The sequence below is a fragment of the Panthera pardus genome, unplaced genomic scaffold (assembly GCF_024362965.1).
Source record: "Panthera pardus isolate Hobbes unplaced genomic scaffold, ASM2436296v1 HiC_scaffold_22, whole genome shotgun sequence".
Taxonomy (NCBI): Eukaryota; Metazoa; Chordata; class Mammalia; order Carnivora; family Felidae; genus Panthera; species Panthera pardus.
The window spans coordinates 30,083,524-30,110,581 of NW_026526788.1; the positions used below are offsets into that span (position 1 = coordinate 30,083,524).

At 51.3% G+C, this 27,058-nt stretch overlaps 1 protein-coding gene and 1 long non-coding RNA gene across 2 annotated transcripts in view; both read left to right on the top strand.

Annotated features, from left to right (window-relative positions):
* TSPAN15 (tetraspanin 15) overlaps positions 1-20,422 on the top strand; it is a 49,725-nt gene extending 29,303 nt beyond the window's left edge. Inside the window, exons 4-8 of the mRNA XM_019444383.2 lie at positions 10,005-10,100; positions 12,299-12,415; positions 17,536-17,583; positions 18,951-19,067; positions 19,593-20,422. Coding sequence (XP_019299928.1) covers positions 10,005-10,100; positions 12,299-12,415; positions 17,536-17,583; positions 18,951-19,067; positions 19,593-19,742 — 528 coding nt within the window. The 3' untranslated portion in view covers positions 19,743-20,422. The remainder of the gene's footprint in view (positions 1-10,004; positions 10,101-12,298; positions 12,416-17,535; positions 17,584-18,950; positions 19,068-19,592) is intronic.
* A 945-nt stretch (positions 20,423-21,367) lies between these two features.
* Positions 21,368-22,344, top strand: LOC109264274 (uncharacterized). Its single transcript, XR_002078673.2, has 2 exons — positions 21,368-21,480; positions 22,000-22,344. It is a non-coding gene; the product is annotated as an uncharacterized LOC109264274 (long non-coding RNA).
* Positions 22,345-27,058: the final 4,714 nt, after the last annotated feature.

The window sequence follows — 27,058 nt, forward strand, 5'->3', positions numbered from 1 at the left end:
AGAGAAGGGACTGGCCCACGGTCCTGCAAGAAGCTGGTGGCTGTGCAGGGCTGATTTCCAGCTCAAGGCTCTGTCATTTCTCCCATAGCCCATTCCTTTGTCTTCATCCTGGCCTTGGTGTCGGAAGTGGGACTTGAGGAGCAGGGCAAATTTGCACAACCTCTGCCCTGTCTGTCCACCCCCTGCCTCCACCCTCCCCACCCAGACAGCTTGGGCCCTGGCGCTCCTGGGCATTGCTGCGGGGCAGTTGCATCAGGACTGCGGCCAGGTTGTCGCTCTTATCAGAAGTTGAGCCCAAGGCAGCATCACTATCCCAGAGCCCTCAAATGACCCGGTGTTTGACTCCTACCAAGCTCCTCATGCGCGCAGTTGGATCCTGGCCCGGGTGGGAGCAGGGATGGGCCTTAAACACAGGCTTGTCTCCACCCCCGGAATCCAGGGGCCTTCTTTCCATTTTATGGACTCCAGGAGAGGGGAGGGGAGATTCCCATCTCAGTGGAGTCAGTGAGGCACAGAGAGGTTGGGAAAACTGAGAGCACACAGCAAGATCGAGTCGGCTCAGTCTTCTTTTTCAGTTCTCTGTTCCTCCCCGACCCCAGCTTCACTGAGGTATAGGAGACAAGTAAAATTGTAATATACTCAAACTGTGCAATGTGAAGTGATTACCACAATCCAGTTAAATAACACATCCATCACCTCAGGCAGTAATTTTTTTTTCTTTAGTGAGAATACTCAAGACCTATTCTCAGCAGATCTCACATATAGAATATGCTGTTGTTAACTGTAGTCGCCACGACACGCATTAGATCCCGAGAACTTATTCGTCATATAACTCAGAGTTCGTACCCCTGACCAACGTCTCCCTCTTTCACCACTCCTACCTAGGCCTTGGTAACTCCTTTTCTACTCCCTGGTTCTATGGGATTCCCTTTCTTAAAAAGATTATTTATTTATTTGTTTGTTTATTTGCTTATTTTGAGAGAGAGAGAGAGAGAGAGCGAGAGCATGAGCAGGGAAGGGGAAGAGAGAGAGAAAGCATGAGCAGGGAAGGGGAAGAGAGAGAGGAGACAGCAAGAATCCTAAGCAGGCTTTGCACTGCCAGCACAGAGCCCAACATGGAGCTCGAACTCACGAACCATAAGATCATGACCTGAGCTGAAGTCAGACTCCTAACCGACTGAGCCACCCAGGCTCCACTACCCGCCCCCCCCCCCCCGCCCCCCACCCAACTTTTTTGTAGATTCCACGTATAAGTGATACCAATACAGTATTTGTCTTTCTCTGTCTGGCTTATTTCACTCAGCATAATGCTCTCTAGGTCCATCCGTGTTGTTACAAATGGAAGATTTCCTTCTTTTTTTTTATGGCTAAAGAATATTTCATTGTGTGTATATGCAATGGATGAATATATGTACGATACAATATAAAAATAAAAATATATAGGGGCTCTTGGGTGGCTCAGTTGGTTAAGCATCTGACTCTTGATTTCAGCTCAGGTCATGATCTCACAGTTTGTGAGATCAAGCCCCGTGTCAGGCTCTGCACTGACAGCTGGGAGCTTGCTTGGGATTCTCTGTCTCCTTCTCTCTCTGCCCTCCCCTGACTCATGCTTGTTCACTGTCTCTCTCTCAAAAATCAATAAATAAACTGTAAAAAAATAAAATAAAAATATATGAATTAAAAAATGTATACATATATATCTCCATCATCCGTCAATGGGTACTTAGGTTGTTTCCATAGTTTGGCTATTGTGAACAATGCTGTACTATATATAGCCAAAGGATATATTGCACCATTATTTTTAATTTTTGGAGGAACTGTCATACTGTTTTCCATAATGGTTGTGCCAATTTACATCCCCACCTACAGCGTACAAAGGTTTCCTTTTCTCCCCTCCAATATTTGTTACCTCCTGTCTTTTTGATAATAGCCATTCAAATAGGCATGAGGTGGTATCTCATTGAGGTTTCAGTTTGCATTTCCCTGATGATGAGTGATGTTGAGCATCTCTTCATATACCCGTTGGCCATCTGGATGTCTTCTTTACGAAAACATCTATTTAGTTCCTCTGCCCATTTTTAATCAGATCATAATTGTTGTTGTCATAGTTGTTTGCTATTTAGTTGTAAGGTTTCCTTATACATTTTGGATATTAACTTCTTATCACATATATGGTTTACAAATATTTTCTCCCATTCTGTTGGTTGTCTTTGCATTTTTTTGATTATTTCTTTTGTTGAAACTTTAAAAAAAAAAGGTTATTGATTTTGAAAGAGAGAGAGTGTGAGCAGGGGAGGGACGGGGGGTGGGGGGAGACAGAGAGAATCCCAAGCAGGCTCCATGCTGTCAGCGCAGAGCCTGATGTGGAGCTTGAACCCACAAGCCGTGAGATTATGACCTGAGCTGAAATCAAGAGTCAGATTTTAACCGATGGAACCACCCAGGTGCCCTGAAACCTTTTAGTGTAATGTAGTCCCACTTCTTTATTTTTGCCTTTGTTGCTTGTGCATTTGATGTCGGATCCAAAAAATCACTGTCATGACCGACGTGCAGGACTTTTTCCCCTATGTTTTCTTTTAAGAGTTTTGTAATTTCGGGTCTTATGTTTAGGTCTTTTATCCATTTTGAATTGACTTTTGTGTATGATGTAAGCTGATGGTCAAATTCATTCTTTTGCATGTGGATATCTAGTTTTCTCAGCACCATTTAAGAGACTATCTTTCTGCCGTTGTGTATTCTTGGTGCTTTTATCAAAAGTTAGTGGGTATGACTGGGTTTATTTCTAGGCTCTCTATCCTGTTTTGTCGATCTGTATGTCTTGTCTTTTTTTTTTTTTTTGCCAATACCATACTATTTTGATACCTATAGCTTTGTAATATAGTTTGAAATCAGAAAGTGTGATGCCTCCAGCTTACTTTTTGTGCTCAAGGTTGCTTTAGCTGTTTGAGGTCTGTTATGGTTCCATACAAATTTTAAGATTATTTTTTCTATTTCTGTGAAAAAAGGCCATTGGAATTTTGATAGGTATTACATTAAATCTGTAGATCACCTTGGGTAGTGTGAATAGTTTAGTAATATTAATTCTCCCAATCTGTGAACAAGGGATAATTTTCCATTTATTTGTGTTGTCTTCAATTTCTTTCATCAGTGTTTTATGATTTTCAGTATACAGATCTTCCACTTCCTTGGTTAAATTTCTCCCTAAATAGTTTATTCAACTTGATGCTACTGTAAATGGGTTTGTTAATTTCTTTTTTTTTTTTTTTGGATAGTTCATTGTTAGTGTATAGAAATGCAAATGATTTTTGTATGTTGATTTTTGTATCTTGCAACTTTACTGGATTCATTTATTAATTTTGACAGATCTTTGCTGGAGTCTTGAAGATTTGTATATGTAAGATCATGTCGTGTGCAAACAGAAAATTTTACTTCTTCGTTTCTGATTTAGATGACTTTTATCTCTTTTTCTTGCCTAATTTCTTTGCTCTGGCTTAGGACTTCCAGGACTGTGTTGAATAGAAGTAGTGAGAGTAGACATTTGTCTCTTCCTGATCTTAGAGGAGAAGCTTTTACTTTTCACCATTGAGTATGATGTCAGCTGGGGGCTTATTATGTATGGTGTTTGTTATGTTGAGGTACATTCTTTCTATACCTAATTTGTTGAGTGTTTTTTTGATCAGAAAAGGATGTCGAGTTTTGTCAAATACTTCTTCTGCATCTGTTAAAATGATCATGTGACTTTTATCCTTCATTGTTAATGTGGTTATCACATGGATTGATTTGCAGATGTTGAACCATTCTTGCATCCCAGGGATGAATCCCATTTGATCATGGTGTATGATCCTTTTAATGTACTGTTGAATTTGGTTTGCTGGTATTTTTCTGAGGATTTTTGCAGCTATGTTCATCAGAGAGATTAGCCCATATTTGTCTTTTCCTATAGTCTCCTTGCTTGGCTTTGGTATCAGAGGAATGCTGGCCTCGTAATGACTTCAAAGTGTTTCCTCCTCTTCAATATCTTGGAAGAATTTGAGAAAGATTGGTATTAATTATTCCTTAAGTGTTTGGTAGTGTTCACCAGTGAAGCGTCTGGCCCTGGACATTTACTAGTTTACTAGTTCCTGACCTGTGATTGGTCTGTTCAGATTTTCTATTTCTTTTTTAACTTTTAATTTTATTTTTTCATTTTTTTGTCTTTTTATTAATTTTTTTAATGTTTATTTTATTTTTGAGAAAGGGAGAGAGAGCAGAGAGGGAGAGGGAGATACAGAATCCAGAGCAGGCTCCAGGCCCTGAGCTGTCAGCACAGAGCCCGATGCAAGGTTTGAACCCACTAGCTGTGAGATCATGACCTGAGCTGAAGTCAGACGCTTAACTGACTGAGCCCCCAGGCGCCCCTGTAGATATTTTTTTAATTGACTTTCTAGTCTCTACTTCATTTATTTCTGCTCAGATCTTTGTTACTAGCTTCCCTCTCTACTAACTTGGGGCTTGGTTCGCTCCTCTCCTTCTGCGTCCTGGAGGTGTAAAGTTAGATTTTTTATTTGACATTGTTCTCTTTTTTTCTTAAGGTAGATGTTTATCACTATAAACTTCCTTCTCGTGACTGTTTCCGCTGCATCCCCAAAGTCTTGGTATGTCGTGTTTCCATTTTCGTTTGTCTCAAAATATTCTTTTATTTCCCTTTTTCTTTGCCTCATCAGTTATCTTTTCCATCTGGTGTCACTACCTGCTCCTCCCTTTTCCCCTTTTCTGCTCTTCAGACTGTCTGCTCAGAGCTGGAAGATCGGGGTGTTGGTTCATTTCTCAGCAGCCTGAGGGGCGAGAGGTTTATTCCATTCGTCCGTGGGGATGTGTTTCTGTGCAGCCGCCGGGCTCCCAGCCAGCCTGTGGCTTTCCAGAGGTTACAGAATAGTGCTTTCCTGGCTAGAGCCAGGTCCAGGTTGTGGTCAGCAGCATCGACTGTTTTCATAAACGGTACCCTAAGTGAGCAGCAGTTCTGGTTTCCAGAGCACTCTCACAAAGGCGGCCCGATCAGCCATCTTCCCAGTGCCCTGTAGCTCAGCAGCGGCCATGACACCCACCACTCCTTCTTCCACCGAAGGACCTCCACCCCCTAGACCTCACAGCTGAGGACGCCGTGGGTCAAGGTCAGGGCTGAGAGTTTCTCTTTATCTCATTATCCCCAAACCCTGAGGATTGGATGGTGTGTCCCTTCATGGGGCCTGTCAGGGGAGGGTCTCTGTGTGCAACCCAGGAAGGACCCTCACCGTCAGGGCTCTCAGCTCTTTGGAGGCTCATCGTGGGCCACGTTCTCATATGCCTGTGACGCAGAATTCAAAATCATTGAAAAATGAGATAGGAAATTATAAATGCGGTCAGATCTCCACCATGAAAAAACTAGGCCTGGAAAAATCTGGAAGATAATAGAAATATTATCATATTAACTTTTATATCCTCTGAGGGGTAGGGCTAGGGTGATTTTTATTTCTTCTTTGTATTTTTTCCCTAGCTCCCAAATATTCTTTTTCTTAAAATCATGGGGAAAAATACCACCTAAAAAAAACAATGTCCCTTCCAACCCGAATGTAAAATATGAGACTGGCCGATGGTGAGGATAGGGAAACAGCCTGGCTGTTGATGGCAGTAGGAAGGGGCGGTGTAAGGTGGAGAAAAAGGTGAGGAGCCATGAAGGTCTGCTTCCAGGAGGAGGTGAGTTCGCGATTCCATTTCTCCTCACCAAGAGGAGAAGACATATTTCTCTGAGACACACTGTTAATAAGCCTGGCCCCACGGGCTACCAGTCAAGTCTAAGTCGCTCTTGGTGACAAATGAGGACAAATTAGGCTAACGACCTCACGCTGGGTTCCCAGGAAGGTGCACGGGTGATGGCCCCAGCCAGGCAGCAATATATAAACATGCTTCTGGATATAAGGAAGAAAGTCTCCATCCCTGACCCTGGGTGGGGTTTCTGCTGTCAGGCATGACCTGGTGGTCAGACTGAAGTGGCTTCTCTGTTTGTACAGAGCCTAGTGGCACCGAGACCCGAGGGCCCGGGCATCTGAAGTGCAGTGTCCTGACCCCAGCCATGGGAGGAGAGTCTGAGTGACCTCCACAATGGTTCGCATCTCACCTTGACCTCCTAGTACTCCAGCTTGCTCCAGGACCTCTCCCGAGGGTGTAGGGGTGTGGGAGGAGGGCAGCTCCTGCCCATGTGTTCCCAGTCAGGCAGAGCTGAGCGGGACACCCAGAGGGTGCTGGGCTGTAGCTGGTACACCTGTATGCCCGTCGCAGGCCTCCTTGCCTCTACCTTCCTTCTGCTACCAAGGCAGGGGTGAAGAGTGGCCTCTTTCCTGGCCTTGACCAGAGGGTGCTGTGGTCACACCCAACACCAAGCCAGGGAACAGTGGACAGCACCCAGCCTGTTTTTTTTTATCACGGCCCTGGCACTAGCTGGTTCTGGACATGCCCTTGAAGTTCAGGGGCAGGGAGAAAGGAGAAGGCACAGTGGCCCGCTTGGCTGAGCACGCAAACGTGTATATCTTTCCCATCTGGAGCCAAGTAGAGAAGGTTCTGTTGAGATCTGGCCAGACCCTCACAGCCGGGGTGTCCCGCTGTGGACAGAGTGTGGGAGGGACAGCTGGAGCCCCAAACACCTGCGAAGCTGAAGCATGGCCTCCTCTCCCTCGGGATTAAACCCGTGACGTCCGGCCAGGTCTGAGGAAGGGTCTAGCACATGTTCCGGAGAACCTTGTAGCTTTCTCTGCTCCTTTTTTCTTGCTTCCTGGGTTCTCTTCTGGTCTTGCTTGTTAGATTTGGGCCCGCTCTCAGGACTGGAGGCAAGAGGACAAGTCCCCACAGTCTGGGGCACTGAGGGAAACCCGGAGGTGCTGGCTCAGCCCAGGTGCAAGGGAAGGAAGTCCTAGGCCAAGCACCTGCTTCCACACTGTGGGAACCGGGCTGGTACTGGTGGCAGTGGGGCCGCAGCCTGGGGTCTCGGGAGCTGAGGAGAAGGCAGCGGAAGCTCCATCCCCAGAGGCCAGGCAGGAGGCTCCTGCCAACGTCCTTCCCCTCTTCCCTTCTCCGCCTGCTCCCAGCCTCCCAGCCTCCCCCCGGGTTGCTGCTGCCACGGGTCCCACTCCCTTGATTCCTCATTCAGTTTTTTAAAGTTTATTTATTTATTTTGAAAGAGAGAGAGAGAGAGAAAGCACAAGCAGGGGAGGGGCAGAAAGAAGGAGACACAGAACCCCAAGCAGGCTCCACGCTGTCAGTGCAGAGCCTGATGTGGGGCTGGAACTCACGAACCAGGAGCTCATGACCTGAGCCGAGATCATGACTTGAGCTAAGACCAAGAGTCGGTCGCTTAACCAACTGAGCGGCCCAGGCTCCCCGATTCCTCGGGCTCCCCAGTTCCATTTAAAAGCAGAAAGCACCTCTACTGGGAAAGCTGCTGTGGAGGCTTTGGATAACTTTAAGACTAGATTTAAAAGAAAGAACTAGAAAGGACAGCTCTTTGTAGCTTGCCTCTGGTGGTTTAAACACCGTGCTCTGAAAATCTTGTGGCCTTTGATGTTTGCTTACTCTTTGCTTAGTTTAGCCCGGGGCCATGTGGCCCCTGAGGCCACATATTCACGGTGCCACAGGCAGCGCGAGGAACTGGGGACGGTCCACGCAGCCTGGGACATCTGTTCCTCCTGCCCATTCCACGGACCTCTGGCGGGGCCTCCCTTCCCTGCAGGGGCCCGGCTCAGCCTACCAGATGGGAGGCCTGATTTTCACAGAGGCCTTTTTCGGAGTCAGCATGTTTGGAAAGTGCCCAGAGACTGAGACGGTTTGGAGAGAAAGGTCAGAGCGGCTCACCAAAGAGGGAGGGAGAGGCTTCTCCCCTCGGCTGACCCTGTCCCGGGCCTCCTGCCCTCATCCCCTGCCCCCCAGCTCTAGCCCCGGGGGAGTCCCAACAGTATGTGACCCAGTAGAGGGGCGAGGAGGTGGCCACTGGACTGGGGTAGGTCCAGGGGGACACGGGGGACTGTGTCTGCAATGCTTCGAGAGTTGACTGAAACAGGCCCTGACCCTGGCATCACCCCTGCATCTCCGCTCACCCAGGGGCCCCCTGCAGCGTGCCGTTCAATGCCATGAGCTCATTCCCTTGCCCTACCCTGGGTGGCAGACCGGCCCCACCCTAGTGTCCTGTTTCTTAGGTGCCCCCAACAGTGTCCCAGCTGGCTGGCCTGTCCCTTCATCACCCAGAGGAGCGGGCACCCAAGGTTGGAAAGGTTTCATGGCCTGGGGCCTCTGAGAAGCGTGGGCCTGAGGCCAGGCGGGTCCCTGCTCTGCACGGGTTGTGTGGCCAGCCGGCCCCTGCCCCGGGATCCACGCAGGGGCTGAGGGCTGGTAAGAGCACGGTCGTTGGCGCGCCCGTGAGTGGACTTGCCCCACGTCCCCCGCAGGCCACCGTCAAGGTCGTCGGCTCCTAGGCCTGCTTCTGAGCAGCTGGCCTTCATCAGCAGAGGGTTTTCCTTCTGGCCACAGAGATAGGCTTCCCCGAGCCGGTCTCCTTTATTGTCTTGGCTTTGAGCAGTGAGTGTCGGGAAGCACGCGGCTGATGTACCCTTTGTTCCTCTCTTCCTGATACTGGAGATGATGTGGGGAGATGACCCCAAACTGAACCTTGAGTTCTTATTTTGGCTTCTTAGTGTTGTCAGGCTGGGGGTTCGCCACCTTGGTTCTAGCGTCTCTCTGCCAGTGACCAGTGAGGTGACTGTGGTCAGATGGCCTCCCTGGGCTACAGGGTGTTTGTGGGGTCCCAGGCTAGCCGCCGGCTTTTGTTCTGGAGGCTGTCTACACTCACATCTCTACAAGGCAGAGGACCGTCCTCCCCATTTTGCAGGTGAGGAACTGGAGGCTCGGGTATTAAATGCGGCGTCCGCGGCCTGGCTGGCTGCGGGGCCTGTTCTTGACTCTGAGCCTCGACAGCATCTCTCAGCTTAGTCTTTGGTCCTCGGAACTGGAAGTTACCTTAAAGACGGGCCTGCAGGTTTGGTTTACCAGTGGGTAACTCAGGCTCAGAGAGGAGAAGTGGCTGTGGTGGGGCCTGCAGCCCAGGACCAGGCCTGGGACCCAGGGCCCGGTTTTCCCAGGGGCGCCCACAGGCGCCTCCCCTGGGGATCGTCTGGCTCCAGAGCCAAGAATGCCCCCTTTGTGCCAGCACGATCTCTGGTGATATGCGGGCCTCCCCGCTCTGAAAGCCCTGATTGTTGCTCTGAGCTTGGGGTTGGGCTGCCCACACTCCTGCCCCCACCCCTGCCCACTGTGGGGCCTTTTGTGCTCCTGGATTTTAGCACAACAGCCGAGCTGTTGATCCAGAAGGCCCAGTGTGACCGGGAGAGGGCGATGTGCCAGCACCCCTCCCGGTCCGAGCTAGGGGGTGGGCCCTTTGTTCAGGCCAGAGCCCCGCAGCGATGAACCGCTGGGGAAGTGGGGAGAGCTGATTTCCAGTCCTGGCCAGGCCCCTAGCCTGACTGCTCTGCGCCCTGGCAGAGTCAGGCCCCTCTTTGGGCCTCAGTTTCCTTATCTATAACACAAGAGCTTGGATAGCAGCTGAGAGTGGAGAGGAGGTCTGGAGGACAAAAGGAAGACTCACTTCAGGCCTGTCTTTGGACAGTGGAAGGAGCACCAGACAGGCACCAGGGCCAGCCCAGTCCCAGCCTGGCGTGGCTGCTTCCCTGGGGAAGGGCCCCATCTCTTGGGTCCTGGCCTATCTGATCTGTATGGGAAAGCGTGTGAATCACTCCTGCTTAGACATGGCAGAGGGACTAAGGCATCAGATGGGCACGGGGGGCATGGAGAGGGTGTGGGCAGGGATGTGGTGGGGCGTTCGTGCAGGCGGGGTGGGAGCTACTTGGGCACGTGGGCACTCTGTTCCAATCCCGAGTCCTGGGAGACCTTGGGCTGGGCTCAGGGAGGGGAGGTCTGTCTCTTTCATACTGTCTCCATCTAAATAGACCATCGACTTTCTGAATGACAACATTCGAAGAGGAATCGAGAACTACTATGACGATCTGGACTTCAAAAACATCATGGACTTTGTTCAGAAGGAGGTGAGCCAGGCGCCGTGGGTCAGAGACACAGCTGCCGTGCCCTTTGCCCCCCGACTCGGGACCCTGCTCAAGAGGGTGAGGGTGACGGAGCAGCGGCTTGTCCGCTCCCAAAGCAAGTAGCTGGCCACGTTGGGAGGCAACGGTGTGCCATAGACAGCCACCAAGTGTAGGGCCTGACCTTCTCAACCAGTCCTCTGCCCACGTGCCTGGCCCAGAATGTCCTTACTCTTCTTGTCTCTCCTTAGTTACCACCCTCCCCTCCCCCCAAAAAGAATAAGGTCAGGTAAAGCTACAAGCCACCTTGCAGGGTCCCAGGGTACCCTTCTCTAATGGGCAAAGACCATCCTTCCTTGAGGTGGGAGTGACCTCCAAGCCACCCAGTTCAGAGTCCGTTCAGTGATGGGGAGCTCACTCCCTGTCAAGTCAGGGACAGCCCTGATGTGGAAAGAGCTCATCCCTGATCCCACATCCTCCGCATTGGGGAACAGAACACGACATCCCCTTTTCCCCCATAGCACTTCTGTGAACGCGACGATTGTCAATTTGGGACACTGTCCTTCTCCCCACAACGTCTACCCAAGTCTGTCGATGCAATGATAAGCCCTCAGTGGCTTCTACACCTCCGTCTCATTGAGTCCTGAGCCTCAGGTTCCTCATCTGCATCGGGGAGGGGGGGGAATACGGACGGCCCCTCGCTCTTAATGTCCTGATGTCATTGTGCCTTAACGTTGCACTTCTGGGGACATGGCCTTGGGACCTGGTTCCCATGCCAGCCGTCAGTGAGAACCAAATCTCACCGCACCCAGGGCCACCCGCAGTGGCCACTCCCTTGGCTCAGGCCTTCACTGTGGTCACAACAGGTGCAGCCTCCGGGAGGCCCTTCTCTGCCAGGGGTGTGTCGGCCAGCTCTGACCGTCGGGTGAAGCATGATGTTTTTATTGGAACCAGCCTTCAACTGGCTTGGGGATTTCATTTCTCCCCGGGTGGGGCGGGGTGGGGGTGACTCATGCTCGGTGCCAGGCCCCACGCTGAGTGCTTCGTGTATGGCCTGGCTCTGTCACCCTCAGCTCAGCTGTGCAGAGCTGGCATTGCTCTTCCTGCTTTGCGGATGAGGATCCGAGGCCCAGAGAGGCTGGTCAGCTTGCCCAAAGTCACACAGCTAGGAGGGGTAGCCTAAGGATTTGAACTCTGGTCTCTTGGACTGCAAAGCAAATGTCCTTTAACTGCACCCTGGGGAGGCACTTCCAGGTCTTAAAAACTGCCGGAAGGGCTCCCTGGGGGGGGCTGCGGAAGGGTGTCTGCTTTGTGTCTCTCTGGCATCATCACTCCCCTAGTCAACCCTGCAGCGACTCCCCATCACTCAGAATATGATCTCAGCTCCCTACTCTTTCTGGCTCAGTAGGCTCTGTGTGGTGCGGCCCAGGCCGGCCTCTCCCCTTCATCCCTCCCCTCTCACTCCCCCTGCTCCTGACAGGCCTCTGTGCCTGCTGCCCACATACCACTGGCTCATTCTGTGGGGCCTATGCACTGGTGACTGGCTCTTCCCTGCTGTTCATGTTTCAGATTAAATGTCATGTCTTCAGAGGGGCCTCCCTGACCTCCCAACGGACGGCCGCTCCTCCCCCGTTCCCCCTCCTCCACTCGCTCCTCCTCCTCCTCCTCCAGGGAGCCACTGCCTCCCCGGATCTGTGCCAGTGCAGGGGCTGGTGCCCGGAGAAGCTGAGCCAGGGGGAAAGGAGGCCCGCCCTGTCCCCACCCTCGGTCCTGAGCCCACATGGCAGGCCGTGTGTGTGTCCCTTTGCTGAGGGACACCCCCAGGCCGAGCTGGGGTGGCTGTGGCATAACGCCACTGGGCTGTGGGGGCGTCCATGGAGCCCTAGTCTCTGGGACCTTCAGGGTTGAGCAGCTGCACTGGGGACGTGAAGGTGGGGGTCGAAGAGAACTTTCCCTCCAGTGTTTAGTACCCTCCCCATACCCACCCTGGGAGGCTGCCCAGCCTTGGCCTGCGTGCCCCTCTGGCGATGGGGTGCTCACTGCCTCCCGGGAGAGCACAGGACAACCTGCCGACCACGGCCCTGGGTGCTCCCCCTACCAGGAGACCCATCATAAGCCACAGGGTCTCCCGGCAGGGCCCCTTCCTGGTCCGTGCCTGGGGCCTCGGCAGTGACACGGCACCCCTCTGCTCGCCTCTCTCTCAGTTTAAGTGCTGCGGCGGGGAAGACTACCGGGATTGGAGCAAAAACCAGTACCACGCCTGCGACGCCCCCGGACCCCTGGCCTGCGGGGTGCCTTACACCTGCTGCGTCAGAAACACGGTACCCGCTGCTCCTGGCCTCCCAGGCTGGCCCGGCGCCTCTCGTCTTTCAGGAAGGGGGTGGGGGTGGGGCAGGAGGTGGTGGTCATTGCCACGGCTTCCCGAGTCCCCAGGGCCACTGACAGGGGTGCATCTGGGGGTGGGGGCGTGGAAGGCTGGTCTTTAAGAGCAGTGGTCGAGAACAGCTAGTGAACACTTCTCACGTGCAGGCCCGACCTAGGCTCTCTTGGATTATTCAGCCCTTTCCCCAACCTTTATTATTCCCCAACCCTGGGGAATAGGAATTCAGCCCTATTCCCCAACCTTGGATTATTCAGCCCTTTCCCCACCTTGGGGTGGGTCCTGTTATTTTACCCACTGTACAGATGAAGAAATTGAGGCACCCAAACATCAGGGGCCTGCCTTCGTGGGAGGCTGTCCTGTGTAGTCACCACTTATAAACGAAGGGCTTCTTCAATCCTGTGTTTGACTAACGTGTCCCCCAACTGCTTGGTTTCTGGATTGGAATGAGGTGGAGAGCTTTGCAATTACTCATGCCTGAACAGTCATGGAAAATGTCTTTTCGAACATCTCTACCATTCTGTGCCCACTGCTTGGATTCTGTAAACCAAGCAGCTGCCGGTGGGCGTTGGGGGGGGGGTGGGGCCTCACCCTTGAGTTAGGGAGTCAGTGCCAAGTGCATCGGCCCTAAAAAGAGCCTGGACCAGGAGAGAAGGTTTGTTTGGAAATTTTAGCTGCCGTTTTAGGGTAGCTTTCTGGGAAGGGGGAGCACTGGAGAAGAGCCCAGCATTTTCAGAGAAGCCTGTGTTTGTGTGTGTGTGGGGGGGGGGGGGGGGCGGTGATCCTGAACTTCGTCACATAGGGCAGTGGCACCTGAATGTCCGCGTCAAGCTCTGGAAGTCCTACGTGTGTTCATTCATTCAGCATATATTTGTTGAGGACCCGCTATGTGCCAGATGTGATTCGAGGTCCTGGGGGTCTGTAGACACATGGAGAACTCTGCCTGCACGGTACTGACGTTCTAGACCAACAAAGTATGGGCGAGATTGTACCCTCAAAGGTGGTAAATGCTAAGGAGAAAAATAAAGCAGGGGCGTGAAAGATTGTGATTTTAGATACTGAGAAGGTAGTTCTCATAACACCCTGAAGGAAGTGAAGGAGTAAGCCATGCATATCTGGAGGATGCACTTCCTGGCAGGGAAGTGCACATGCAAAGGCCCTGGGGTGGGAATTGCCCCGGTGCATTTGAGAAACAGCACAGAAACCACTGTGGCTGGAGCAGAGTGAGCGTGGGGGAGAACAGTAGCAGATCAAGTTGGGGAGGTCATGGGTGCCCTAAAGACCATGGTCAGGACTTTGGTTTTCCCTGGAGGGACAAGGGGTCAAATGGAGGGCTTGAGTGGCTAAGTGGCAGATCTGACTTCAGGTTTACTAGGATCATGCTGACTGCTGGGAGGGCAGAGGTGAACATGGGGAGTCTGATTAGGGGCAGTCCGTGTGTCACAGGTCAGGCTGTCCGGGAAGCAGGCTCTGCATTGCTGGTTAGCGAGAGCAAGGTCTGCAGGACGAGTCAGCAAGCTGGGTATCCAGGAGAGCCAATGGTTTAGCTCCAGTCTGAGTCCAACAGCCTGAGAAGCAGGAGAGCTGACGGGGTAGTTCCTGTCCGAGGGCTGGAGGCTAAAGAGCCAGGAAGAGCCAGTGTCTCAGTTCAGGTGGGCAGTTCGTCGGGCAGGAAGAATTCTCGGTTACTTGAGGGAGGGCAGCCTTTTTGTTCTGTGCAGGCCTTCCACTGATCGGATGAGGCCCACCCACATTAGGGAGAGCAATCTGTCTTACTCCATGTACTGATTTAAATATTAATCTCACTGAAAAACACCCTCAGGGAAACACCCAGAATAATGTATGACTAAATACCTGGGCACCCCACCCCGGGCCCGGTCAAGTTGACACATAAAATTAACGACACGTAATAATCATCACAAGGGCTGACAGCTAAGGCTCCTGCCGATTGTGCTCCCAGTGTTTCGGGGGTTCCGGGAAGCATCCACCCCACCAGGTGGGAGAAGACAGAGGCTCAGAGTCAGGCGATGGTAGCAGAGGTGATAAAACCTGGTCAGCTTCTGGCTTTGCTTTGCACGTAATTGCACAAGATTTGCCGACAGTTCAGATATGGGAGGTGGGGGAAAGGGAGAAATAAGGAGGACTCCCGGATTTTGGCTTGAGCCACACGAAAGACGGGGCTACTGTTGCCTGAGAGGGGAGGACAGCAGTGAGGCAGGTTTGGGGGATCAGGGGTTCAGTGTGACAGGCGGAGCTTGGGAGCTGGGTGACATTCCAGCAGGGATGTCCAAGAGGCAGGTGGATATAGGCGTCTGGAGTGTGGGGAAAAGTCCAGGCTGGGCATATCAACACGGACCCTGCAGAGAAGTGAAGTGTCAAGTCCGCATCTGGACGGGAACAGTGAGGTGGGGAGGTGACACTCACCCAGCTGGGCTATCTCTGGTCCTGTATTACAGAACCACTGGTGGGCTCACCTTGTGTCTCCCACGTGATTTTCCTCTCACGATAGAAAAGAGGGTGTTTCCTTCCTTCCTAGAATCTGCGTGTGAACTCGTGTATGGATCTTTTTATTTTACCCTATTTCATTTAGCCACGGGTCTGAATGGACACACAGGAAATACATAGAAAAAAACTCAAACTGAAAATAATCAGAAACCAGAGCCTTATGCTTGGTGGTTGAGAGCTTCCTGGCAGCCAAAGGAAAAGGGGAGACGTGAACATAATATACATTGTTAGGTTCAATGGAGGAAAGCAAGCTGCTTCTTCAGGGAAAGTCACTTTCCCCCCTCCTAGCTCTCAGCATTAAAAGAAATGTCTTATACCAGGCTTCCTACAGGAGACTGGAAACAGCAACAGGGATCACTCAGGTAAAATTTGGTTATGTTGTGATGTCCCCAAGGCTTGGGTTGGCGTAGAGGGCACTCTGCCTCTACGTTAAATGGCCTCAGACTGCCGTGCCTGTTGAGCTCTTGGGCCCATGTTTATACATATCCACCCTCTCGGTTTTGGCTATCCTTCGGGGGCCTGTCCCCCAAGGCCTCTTTCCCCCATCTCCCTGGCCTCTCAGACCCCAGGTACCCCAGCTCATCAGCCCTGTGCCAGAGTGAGAGGCAGCACTTGGGAAGAACCCTTGTGAACTTTGCTGTGTTCATTTCTGGGCTGCTCAGAAGCCCCCTTCGTGACCTCCTCTCTGTGGCCCTGTGCCAGATGGAAAAGGCCACCAAGTACTGGTCTCGGGGCCTGCGAACCTTCAGCAGAGGCTCTGGAGAATACTGGTTCTGTGCTCAAACCTAGACAGGCTTTACCTTTAGAAAGAGCCATGGAAACCTGTTACTCCCCAACCCTCGGAGGGGGCTCTCCTGGCAGGGGAGGCGTGTCCAGAGGAGGGGTCTGGGCTGTGGGTGCAAAAGAGGCCTTGCCAGGTGCATGTCTGCTCCCTGAGGGCAGGGGCAATGCCTCCAGGGCTGGGAGCACTGTGCAAAGTGTTAATTGCTGTCTTCCATATACCATGCAGATGACCTACTTATTATGTTAATCTTGTTGCCTTCCATATACCATGCAGATGACCTACTTATTATGTTCATTGTGGGTCCCCCTTTCTAGAATATAAGTTCCATGAAGGCAAGGACTTTCCTTTGTTTTTCTACATTCCCGACACCTAGACCATTGATTGGTACATAATAGGTGCTCAGTTAATATTTGTTCAGTGGATGAATGAACAAGTAAGGTGTTTTCTACCATTTTCTATCATTCCCGTCATTCTATCATTCACCTGCTTCCCAGGCCTGACCCTCTCCATGGGGGTCGTGTTCACCCCCTGGAGGAGCCACAAATGCTGACCTGTGTTAAGTGGATGTTGGCCAGTTTGGGATCAGAGGGCACCTGGGGTACAGTCTAGACTGAGGGAGGTTATTTTGCCCACGAACCAGGTCCTGACATCTGAGATGAGGCCTGTGGTCCAACCTGCTCTTTTGGAAGGGGAGTTGACAGCCTTCCTTGCCTTCCAGGGGCTGGGATCGTGTCCAAAGTCACTCCAGCCAGCATCCCTTTGTTCTTCCACGTGGCTGGCCCTGGGATAAGCCGTTGACAGGTGTACCTCACTTTATGGTCAAAACAGCCCCGTGAGGTGGGTTTACTGATCACCATTGCTTCATCGAAGACGCCAAGGAATCTCATTCATTCATTCATTCATTCATTCAACAAATACTGATTGAGTGCCATCTAAGACGGGTCACAGAGCTCATAAGTAGCAGAGCAAGACCCGGACCAGGTAGCATGATGCCAGAGGCTGCCCAGGCCACTCTCCTGCTCTCACTGCTGCCACCTGCAGTGCCCTGAGCGACAGCAGCTCTCAGTTGGATGTCACAGGGTGGGGCCGGGGCATCTAGCTTTCTGCCACTTTGTAGAATGAGAAGGAGGCCGCACGGGGCATAGACAGTGCTGGAATGTGCCCCTGCCAGTCCTGACGCTGAGAAGGGGCTTGAGGGGGTCCAGGGACGACCCCAGCTTTCCCTGTCCTGAGAGCAACTCTCTTCCCGGAAGAACACCCGGGTGGTGCCTTGGCTGGTGGGTTGGCGGTCTGCAGGGGCAGGGAAGTGTGTGTTCAGCGGCCTCAGCCTTGTCCTCAGGTAAACCACAGCTGGCCAGCGTCCTGGCTGCCATCTGAGGTTTTGCCTCGTAAGAGTCCGCGGAGCAAGAACAGCCCAGCCCTCATCTCTGAGACCGAGTATGGCCATGTCGCAAAGCCGTGGCCCTGGGGCGGCAAGGGAGCCTGGGACAGCACGCTTTTCTCCGGGTTCCTGGGCTGCCCCTGGTGGAGGAGTCGTCCTCTTCCCCAAATGCCGCAGAACTAACCTTCCTGTCCCTCCTCCTGGGCATCTCTTGGCAGGCGCGGGGGGTTGGGGAGGCTAGGATGCAGACTTTAGCCAGATGGCCTGGGAGGGAATCTCAGCTCCATTCATACGGACTCTGTGCCTCCGTCCTTTCACCAGTAAAAGGGGAGAATGATAGCGTCTTGTACAGTAAGCATTATGTGTCAGCTAATACACATTTCTGTTTCAGACAGAAGTTGTCAACACCATGTGCGGCTACAGAACTATTGACAAGGAGGTAATGTCTTTGGAATCTCTTTCCTTGAGAAAGGTTGCTCTTCCTGTCCCCTCCGCGGGGTGACTGGAAGGGTTCCTGGGGGTGGGGCTCCTGGCTGTGAATAGGAGTCAGGTGCTGCCAGGATTTTCCGCCTGTGGCCAGATACAGAAGGACTCAGGGAGCCAAGAACCCCCCAGGCTGGGAGGGGCTGCCTGCCTGTGTTTACTGAGCACCTACTGTGGATTTTCGGTGTGAGGTCAGCGTGCCTTTGCCAGTGCCCCCCGCACGCCCGTGTGCCCAGCCGTGCTCAGCACCGGTCTGCCTTGCAACTCCGGGGACTAAGAGAGACACTGGGGTGGTGGTGGGAGGGAGCTAAATATCATGATGGCTTGAGGTGCCTGTGAGGAGTGAGTTCCCTGGGCCAGCAGTGACAGCAGCCTTGGGAACTTGCCAGAAACACACATTCTTGGGGCAGAGCCCAGCAGGTGCTTCTGACACACATTTCAGCTGGAGAGCCATAGACTAGCAGAGGTTCTCAAGCCATCAGACCCGATGCCCAGGTATTATAAAATCATGTGGGAATGCCCTTGTTATTATCTCAAAATGAAATCCACAGATAATATAATCTACCGACACACCCAATTTCAGAACGAGGGATGGATCCGAGATAAAAGGAGAAATAGAACAACTTACAATCCTATAGCATACTTCACATGGAAATGCTCAGGCATTAGATACAACAGAAGACGCAAAAAAAAGCAGTCACGGGTTTGTACCACAGGGGCAGCTGACACCCCCGGCAGGGCGAGCGGGAACGTGTATACCACAGGCATTATTTTTCCAATATGGCGAACAATTCTTGATAAAATTCCAGACAAAATACCTTATGATCATTCTGTAATTTACATAGTAGTATTTATGCAAAGTTATATATAGCATACGTGTGTGTGTGTGTGTATGTATACTATGTATTTGTGCACAGTAAAACCACACAGAAAACACTGTGGTTTTTATAAGTACCTGAAGTTGGGCTTTTGGCTCAGATAATTATGGATGGGTTTCCAGCCGTCTAGATGCCCCTGGGGGACTTCTGAGAGGCAGGTAGACAGGGCCGTTGTTTGTGGGATAGGATCGCCCTTAGCTCCGTAGTCCCTCAGCCCCCAACCCCAGCTGCTGTGACACCCAGAAGTGCCACCAGAATGTCCTCGGTGCTCTCTAAGGAACACTGCTGCCCACTGAGACCCGCCGGTTAGAGCCACCTGCTCGTAGTGCATGTGAGAAACTGAGGCTCACCGAGGTGGAGGGACTTGCCTGGACGTCGAGTGAGCAGCAGAGTGGGGGCTGGGGCTCTGCCGGGTCAGGTGTCAGCCAGGCTCCTCCCTGTGCAGCGCCTCAGCGTGCAGGATGTCATCTACGTGCGAGGCTGCACCAACGCAGTGATCATCTGGTTCATGGACAACTACACCATCATGGCGGGCCTCCTGCTGGGCATCCTGCTCCCCCAGGTGGGCTGGTCCCCCCTCCACCCAGGGAGGGGAGCTGGAAGTAGGGTGGTGGGCAAGGTGTCGGTTTGGAGAAAGCATGGCTTGGTGGTGACAGAGAGCAGAAAAGGTACAACGGGGTGGGGTGAAGAACGCTCTTGTACCATCAGTCTGGGCTCACCTGGAGGGCGGAAAGGGCTGGAAGGGAGGGCGAATGGCAGTAGCTCTGCTTATAAAGCTCTTCCAAGTGCTTCGGCGACACTGCCTTCTTCAATTCTGTGAGGTAGATGCTGTTATCATGCCCACTTTACAGAGGAGGAAACTGAGGCTTGGCAAGGTTGAGTGACCTGCCCGAGGTCCCCTAGATAGTGAGCGGCATGGCCGGGGTGGAGACAGGGGTCCCAGAGCGGAGGGGCCTCTGCTGATGGGGCGCACGGAGGGTCTCTGGGATTTCCTGGGAGGGGGAGAGGAGGGCCCGGGTTGGGGACTGCCACAGAGGGCCATACAGATCCCCCGCATGCTCTCGCCCACCCTGCCCTTTCTCTTCAGTTCCTGGGGGTGCTGCTGACAGTCCTGTACATCACCCGGGTAGAGGACATCATCATGGAGCACTCTGTCACCGACGGGCTCTTGGGACCTGGTGCCAAGGCCAGCGTGGAGGCGGCAGGCACAGGATGCTGCATGTGCTACCCCAACTAGCACCCCAGCCTGGGGCAGCAGCTCCCGCAGGACCGTGCCGCGACAGCACCACTCAGGCCACGCCGCAGTGGCCGGACAGGACCGTGGGTCCTCTCCGCAGACTTGGCACTGTCCAAAGCCCCGGCTGTGTTTTGCTCTGGTGGCCTGCTCGGACCTCCCACGGCCACTGCCTCTCTGGGGAGCGGAGCCCCTCCCCAGGCCCAGGATCCCGTGCCTGCCCGCACTCTTAGGCGCGGACAAGAGCGTCCCTTCTCCAGGCCTGGGCCACCGGGCAAGGGGGTGCCCAGCGCCCAGCTCAGGGCCCGTGGCATTTCTGGCAGTGCCTTGGCCTGTGGTGTTTATGCCCATTTGAAGGCGATTTCGTAGCAATTTGTACAGGAGGAGGGAGGAGAGCATGGGTGCCTGGTGGTGGAGAGGGCGTGTGGCCCCCAGGCGCCCCCAGTCCCACGGCCACACCCCGGAGGCCAGGCTGGGCCCATTTCTCAGCCTCCCAGGAACCTTGAGCCCTCCCTAAGGCTGCTGCTTTGCTGACCCTCTTTTTTACGTGATTTTTGTAACATTTTGTACACAGTTAACAGGAGTTTCTGACTAATCAAAGCTGGGTGTGTCCCCACACACCCCACTTTTGCCCCTCCAATCCAGTTTATTAATCAAACAATAAAAATTTGATTTTTTTTTTTTTTTTTTTTTGGTGTTTCATTTGTGCTGTTTGGATCAGGAGGGGGTCGGGAAGTCCTCAACTCGGGCTTAGAAGCCCCTCCCTGGTGCAAGGATTGATGCGGGGAAAGGGGCTGGGGTGGGGCGCGCGGGGAAGGGCAGGGCACTATGGGGCCAAGATCTGGGACAGTTGGGGACACTGCAGCTGGTGCATCAGCAGCTGGCTGGAGGCCGCCTGCTCCGGGTTTGGGACAGCCTCTCCCATTCTCTGGTGTTGCTTCTTAGGGAAATGGCTTTTCCCAGCTGTGTTTGTGGGCTGGCCCCGGAGCCTCCCGGACCTGCCCTTCCTGCTAGCGATTCATTCACATGCGGGAAACCTCGGAGGAGGCAGAGATGACAACCCCTGTTTTACACACTGGGAAACTGAGGCAAAGCCACCCATGGCAAGAGGCTCCTCCTCCGGAAAGCAGGGACAGATGGGAACTAGGAAAGCCAGGGGTCTGGGGAGGTGCTGTGCCCTCAAATCCACCCGCAGCTTTCGAACCTGGGCCGCTCTCCCTCCAACAGTAATCAGCGAGTCGTTCCCGCCCCCGGGTCGGGAGGAACAACGCTTGATGCCCAGCAAAGCTTGGTGCCGATCGCCCCCTGCTGGAGATGGCAGGACCTGCACGGATCAGCCCGCCCAGGCCTCCCTGCCCCAAGACGTGGGTTCCAGGTTTCCTGTGCCGTTCTTAGTAGCTAGAGCGGTAGATATAAACAGCAAGAGCCCCAGACCTGAAGAACTCGGTCTAAGTGTGTTAGGGAACTTCCCACCACACCCAGAAGTGAAGCGGTCGGATGTTTGGTCGGCCATGTACACGGGCCTGAGTTCCGATGGGTGTAGAAAAGGGCAGGAGAGAGGTGTGTAAAAGGATAGAATGACGCAACAATAGCAAACGCGTCAGCAAGCGTGCCCTGTGTCAGGAGCCCGTCTAGACCTTGGGCAGCTACTAGCTCCTTTAAGTCTTGCAACTGTGTTGTCTCCATTTTATTGATGGAGAGACTGGGGCATGTCAAGTAACTTGCCCAAAGCACAGGGCTGGTAAGTGACCAAGCCGTGATGTGAGGCCAGGTACAATCTCCCCTGCGGTGTGGACGCATGCATGGTCCTGGGTGTGCAAAGCACAGATGGCCGATACTGCAGCTGTCCCCAAGGGGTGGTCACAGCAGCTGTTGCTGGAACCTCCACCCGGTCCCCATCTTGACCTACGCATGCAAGGCCAGGTCACCCCCTGTATCTGGCTGGTGGCCTCCTGGCTCTGGCTATTCTCTGAGGATTCTCTCTGTGCTGAGTGGGAGGCAGCTGTCTTTGGGGCAACAAGATAGCAGCGGCATTGAGCGAGTTTGGGACTCCCCTGAGTGTGTCTATCCAAAGTCATAGTACCCTGTAACCTGAAAACCTCTGGTCACCTTGTCTTCCTTCTCTCTGCCACCACGCGCAGGCGCAAAGACGCCCCTCTACGTGACACTGCTGCTTACGGGGACCAGGGGGCGGGGTGGGTGGCCACAGAGGGCTGAGCTCCAGCTGGCACTTCACTCTTCTTTTCCTTCCAAACCGCAGCCACTCACCTCTCTAGAAAGCAAAACGGGACACAAGGAGGGGACTTTTTCAGTCCTGAGGTTGGGATGCTTCTGCTCGTGCCCTCTTTTGGTGCTCAAAGCGACAACATCCTCTCGACCCCTCATCTCACAAGAATGGAAGCATGACCTTCAAGACTAATCCTGTTGCCTCACCATGGCTCATACAGAAAATGACCATGTTATTGCAGCCCGCAATAGCTGCGGAGATGGGAGAGGTGTGTAGGCTTTAATGTTGGGCTTTTTTGTTGTTGTTCTATAATTCCAAGAGAAACAAAACAATCATGTGTCCCAGAAGACTGACTTGGAATACAAATTCCAAATACGATATTCGCCAAACTTATTTTTTAACAGTTTATTGAGGTGTACTTGAGGTAAAATAAACCGCATGTTTTTTAAGTTTATTTGTTTATTTTGAGAGGGAGAGGAAGGGGCAGAGAGAGAGAGAGAGGGGGAGAGAGAGTCCCAAGCAGGCTCCATGCTGTCAGGGCAGAGCCCGACATGGGGCTCAGTTTCATGAGCTGTGGGGTCAGGACCTGGGTGGAAATCAAGAGTCAGACGCTTAACAGACTGAGCCACCCGGGGTGGGGGTGGGGGGCTCACACCTATTTAAAGCGACAAACATCACTAAGGAAACCATCACCACAATCAGGATAATGAACATTTCCATCATGCTAAGAAAAAATTTCCTCTTGCCCCTTGGGAATCCCTCCTTAATGTTTTTTTAAAATGTATTTTTGAGAGAGAGAGAGAGAGAGACAGAGACAGAGTGTGAACAGGGGAGGGGCAGAGAGAGAGACAGAGACACAGAATCTGAAGCAGACTCCAGGCTCTGAGCCATCAGCACAGAGCCCAACGCGGGGCTCAGACCCGTGAACCGCGAGATCATGACCTGAGCTGAAGTCAGCCGCTTAACCCACTGAGCCACCCAGGCGCCCTGCCTTGGGAATCCCTTCTTTACCGGCCTCCCCACCACACCCCTGCTCCATCTCCAGGCAACCGTGAATCTGCTGTCCATTTCTATACATGACTTTGTATTTTCTAACATTTTATATCTGTGGGTTTATACAGCATGTACTCTTCTTTTTGTTGGGCTGCTTTCATTCAACATGATTAATTTGAGGTTTGCTCATTTTGTAGCATGTATCAGTAGCACGTTCCTTTTTACTGCTCAGCGATATTCCTCTGAATGGATATACCATAGCTTACTTATCCATTCACCTACTGATGGGCGCTCGTCTTACTTCCAGGTTTCTGTTGTTGTTATTACAAACAAAGCCGCTATGAACATTCATGTACATGCCTTCATATGGACACACACTTGCATTTCTCCTGGGCAAATACTCGGGGGTGGAAAGCTGTAAGTGTATGTTCAGCTTTATAAGAAACTGCCAGCGTATTTTCCCAAGTGGTTGCATGATTCTACACCTCCACCAGCCATGTAGGGTCTCCCACGTTCTTCCATGTCCTTGCCAGGACTTGGTGTGGGTGTGTGGTGATACCTCATCGTGGTTTTACTTTGCACTTCCTCAATAATTAACCACGTTGGATACCTTTTCACGGCTGTGTTCACCACACACTAATTTCTGTGAAGTATCTGTTCAAATCTTTCTCAAAAAATTGTCTTGCTCATTTTCTTACTGAGGCTTGAGAATTCTTCCCATAGTCTAGATATAAGTCCTTTATCACATATCGGATTTCCAAGTCTTTTCTCCCCATCTATGGCTTGTCTTTCCATTCTCTCACCAGTGTTTTTCACAAAGCAGAAGATTTTAACTCGAAATCCGGTTTATCACTTTTTTTCTTTTGTGCATTGTGTTTTTGGTATCCCATTTAAGAAACCCTTGGGCTGCAAGGTTTTCTCTTTTATTTTCTTTTTGAAGCTTTATAATGATGTAAGGCTTTTCCATTTAGGGCAATGGCCCATTTTGAGTTAATTTTTTTTTGTATGGTGTGAGGTAGGGATCGAAATTCGGTTATTTTGTAAATGAATATCCAGTTGCACTTGCATCATTTGTTGAGAGGCAGCTCTTTCTCCACCAACTTGCCTTTGCGCCTTTGCTGAAAATCAGTTCACATACGTGTGAGTTTATTCTGGATTTTCTATTCTGTTTCATTCAATGTTGAACAGAAAGTGTGAGAATAGATGCCTTTGGCTTACTTCTTTATTTAAAAAAAATTTTAACATTTATTTATTATTGAGAGAAAGAGAGAGACAGAGCATGAGCAGGGGAGGGGCAGACAGAGAGAGGGAGACACAGATTCCAAAGTAGTCTCCAGACTCTGGGCTGTCAGCACAGAGCCCGATGTGGGGCTCGAACTCACAAACCGCAAGATCATGACCTGAGCTGAAGTTGGATGCCTAACTGACTGAGCCACCCAGGCACCTTGTCCTTAGCTTACTTCTGATCTCGTGTGGAAAGCATTCAGTCTTTCATCCTTAAATATAATGTTAGATGTGCATTTTTCATTGATGTCCTTTATCAGTTTGAGGAAGTTCTGTTGTGTTTCTACTTAACTGAGAATTTTTATCAAGAATGGATGTTGGGTTTTGTTAAATGCTTTCTCGACATCTTTTAAAATTTCTAAACATGGCTAATTACATGATTGATTTTCAAGTGTTAAGTCAACCTCACGTTCCTCAAATAAGCTCCACTCATTTTGTTTTTATTTTTGAGAGAGAGAGAGCATGCGTGTAGCAGGGGAGAGGAGCAGAGGGATGGGGGGAGAGAGAGGGAGAATCTCAAGCCTGACATGGTGCCTGACATGGGGCTCCACCTCACAGCCCTGGGACCATGACCTGAGCTGAAATCAAGAGTCGTACACTCAACTGACAGAACCATCCCAGTGCCCCTCACTTTTTTTTTTTTAACAATAATTTGTTGGGTTTGATTTGCTAGAATTTTGTTTAGAATGTTTGCACTAATGTTCAGGAGGGATTTGGGGCTGTAGTTTTCTTGTAATGTCTTGGCTTCATAGAATTCATTGGGAAGTATTCCTTCCTTTTCAATTTTCTGGGAGAGTTTGTGTGGAGTTGTAATTTCTTCCCTAAAAGTTTGATAGGATTCACCAGTGGAGCTACTTGGACTTGGAGGTTTCTTTGTAGGAAGATTTTGCACAATAATTCCAATTTCTTTACTGAATATTAGGCTAATCAGGCTCTTTCTTCTTGAGAGCTTGGCAGCTTAATCCTGCAAGGCATTTGCCCATTTCATGTAAGATGTCAAATTTATGGGCACAAAATTGCTCAGAACTTTCTCTTATAATCCTTTTAATATCTGCAGAATGTGTACTGATCACATTTTTCTTATTCCTGATATTAATAATCTGACTTTTCTCTATTTTTGCTACTGAGTCTGGCCAGGGGGTTAGCAATTGTATTGATCCCTTCAAAGAACCAGCTGGGTCATTCTCATGAGGATACAAACAAGCTTTGCTATTCCTATCTGGAAACAAGCGCTCCTCTCTTGATCCCACTTTCTCCATAGCCTCCTGCCCCCCACCCGATATCTTGCCTTCCTTCCACTGCAACCATTTTGAAAGAGTGTCCATACTCTGTCTCTGATTCCTCTCCTCTGATTCACTCTTTCTTTTCAGATTCACTTAATTATTTTTTCATTCTATGAATAACTTCACTTCCCAACATTACTGACAAAATTATGTGTTTGAAGTGTACAATGTGACGATACACACTGTGAAAGGATCCCCACTGTTGAGTTCATTAACACGTCCATCACCACTTATTTATCTTTTTCAAAAATGAGATATAATTGGCACACAACATTTATTCCATATATACAAATAGCAGTACATAACATTATTTTCAGAGGTACAAGATGATTTGCTATTTGTACATATCGCAAAATGATCACCTCAGTAAGTCCAGTTAACATCCATCACAACACGTAGTTACATTTTTTTTTCTTGTAATGAGAACTTTTAAGATCTACTCTTTTAGCAACTTTCAAATATGCAATACAGTACCGTTAACTGTCGTCACTGTGCTCTACAGGACGTCCCTAGGACTTACTCGTTTTAACTGGAGTTTATACCTTTTGATCCTCTGCACTCATTTTGCCCACTCCCACCTTCCCCTTGGTCAACCACCAATCTGTTCTCTGTGTCTTTTTAAAATATGTTCATCTATTTATTGAGAGACATTATTATGAGCGGGGGAGGAGGAGAGAGAAGGAAGGGGAGAGAGAATCTCAAGCAGGCTCCACACTCGGCGAGAAGCCCAATGTGGGGCTCAATCCCACATTGAAATCCCAACCATGAGATCCTGACCTGAACCAAAATCAAAAGTTGAACGCTTAACCGACTGAGCCACCCAGATGCACGCCCCCCTTTTCTAAAGTTTTTATTTTTTTTAATAAAAAACCCCACCCAATGTGGGGCTCAAACTCACAACTCTAAATCGAGAGTTGCAACGCTCTACTGAATGAGCCAGACAGGTGCCCCCCCACCACCGCTTTTTATGGCTGTTTCAAAAACAGGCATTTCAGACCCTCGGCCTCAGAGGAGCCCAGGGCAGGCTGGAGGTAAGGCAGTCCTGGACAGAATGCAGCATAGAGGTGTCTGGTCCCCTCTGTGTTCCCAGCACCCAGCCCAGTGCCTGACACACAGGAGCAGCTCAGACTGGTTGAATGAAGGGCAAGAAAGGATGAGCTGGGGAGATACGCTCTGTGGGGAAATCAGCCCCAAGCAGCCCCTGCTCCCACACATTGTGCCAGCCTGGCCCTGGAAGGCCTATCGAGGGCTCCAACCTCACCCCTGGACCCTGGCTCAGTCAGTAGGTCCCTGAACTTACCCAGTTCATTCCTAGCTCACACGGTACTACCCATCATCTCATGAGAAAGATCTAGCCAACTCTTCCACGTTTCCCTTTCCCATCTCCTCCTGGCCTCGCTTCCATTCTGGGTGTGGAGGGACGTATTTTACTATCACGCACTTCGCCGAGGAAGGAAACCGAGACCAGACTAGTTGATAAGTTGTATGCCAAGAAGCCCTGCCAGCAACCCCAGAGCCTGGCTCCTTCCAAG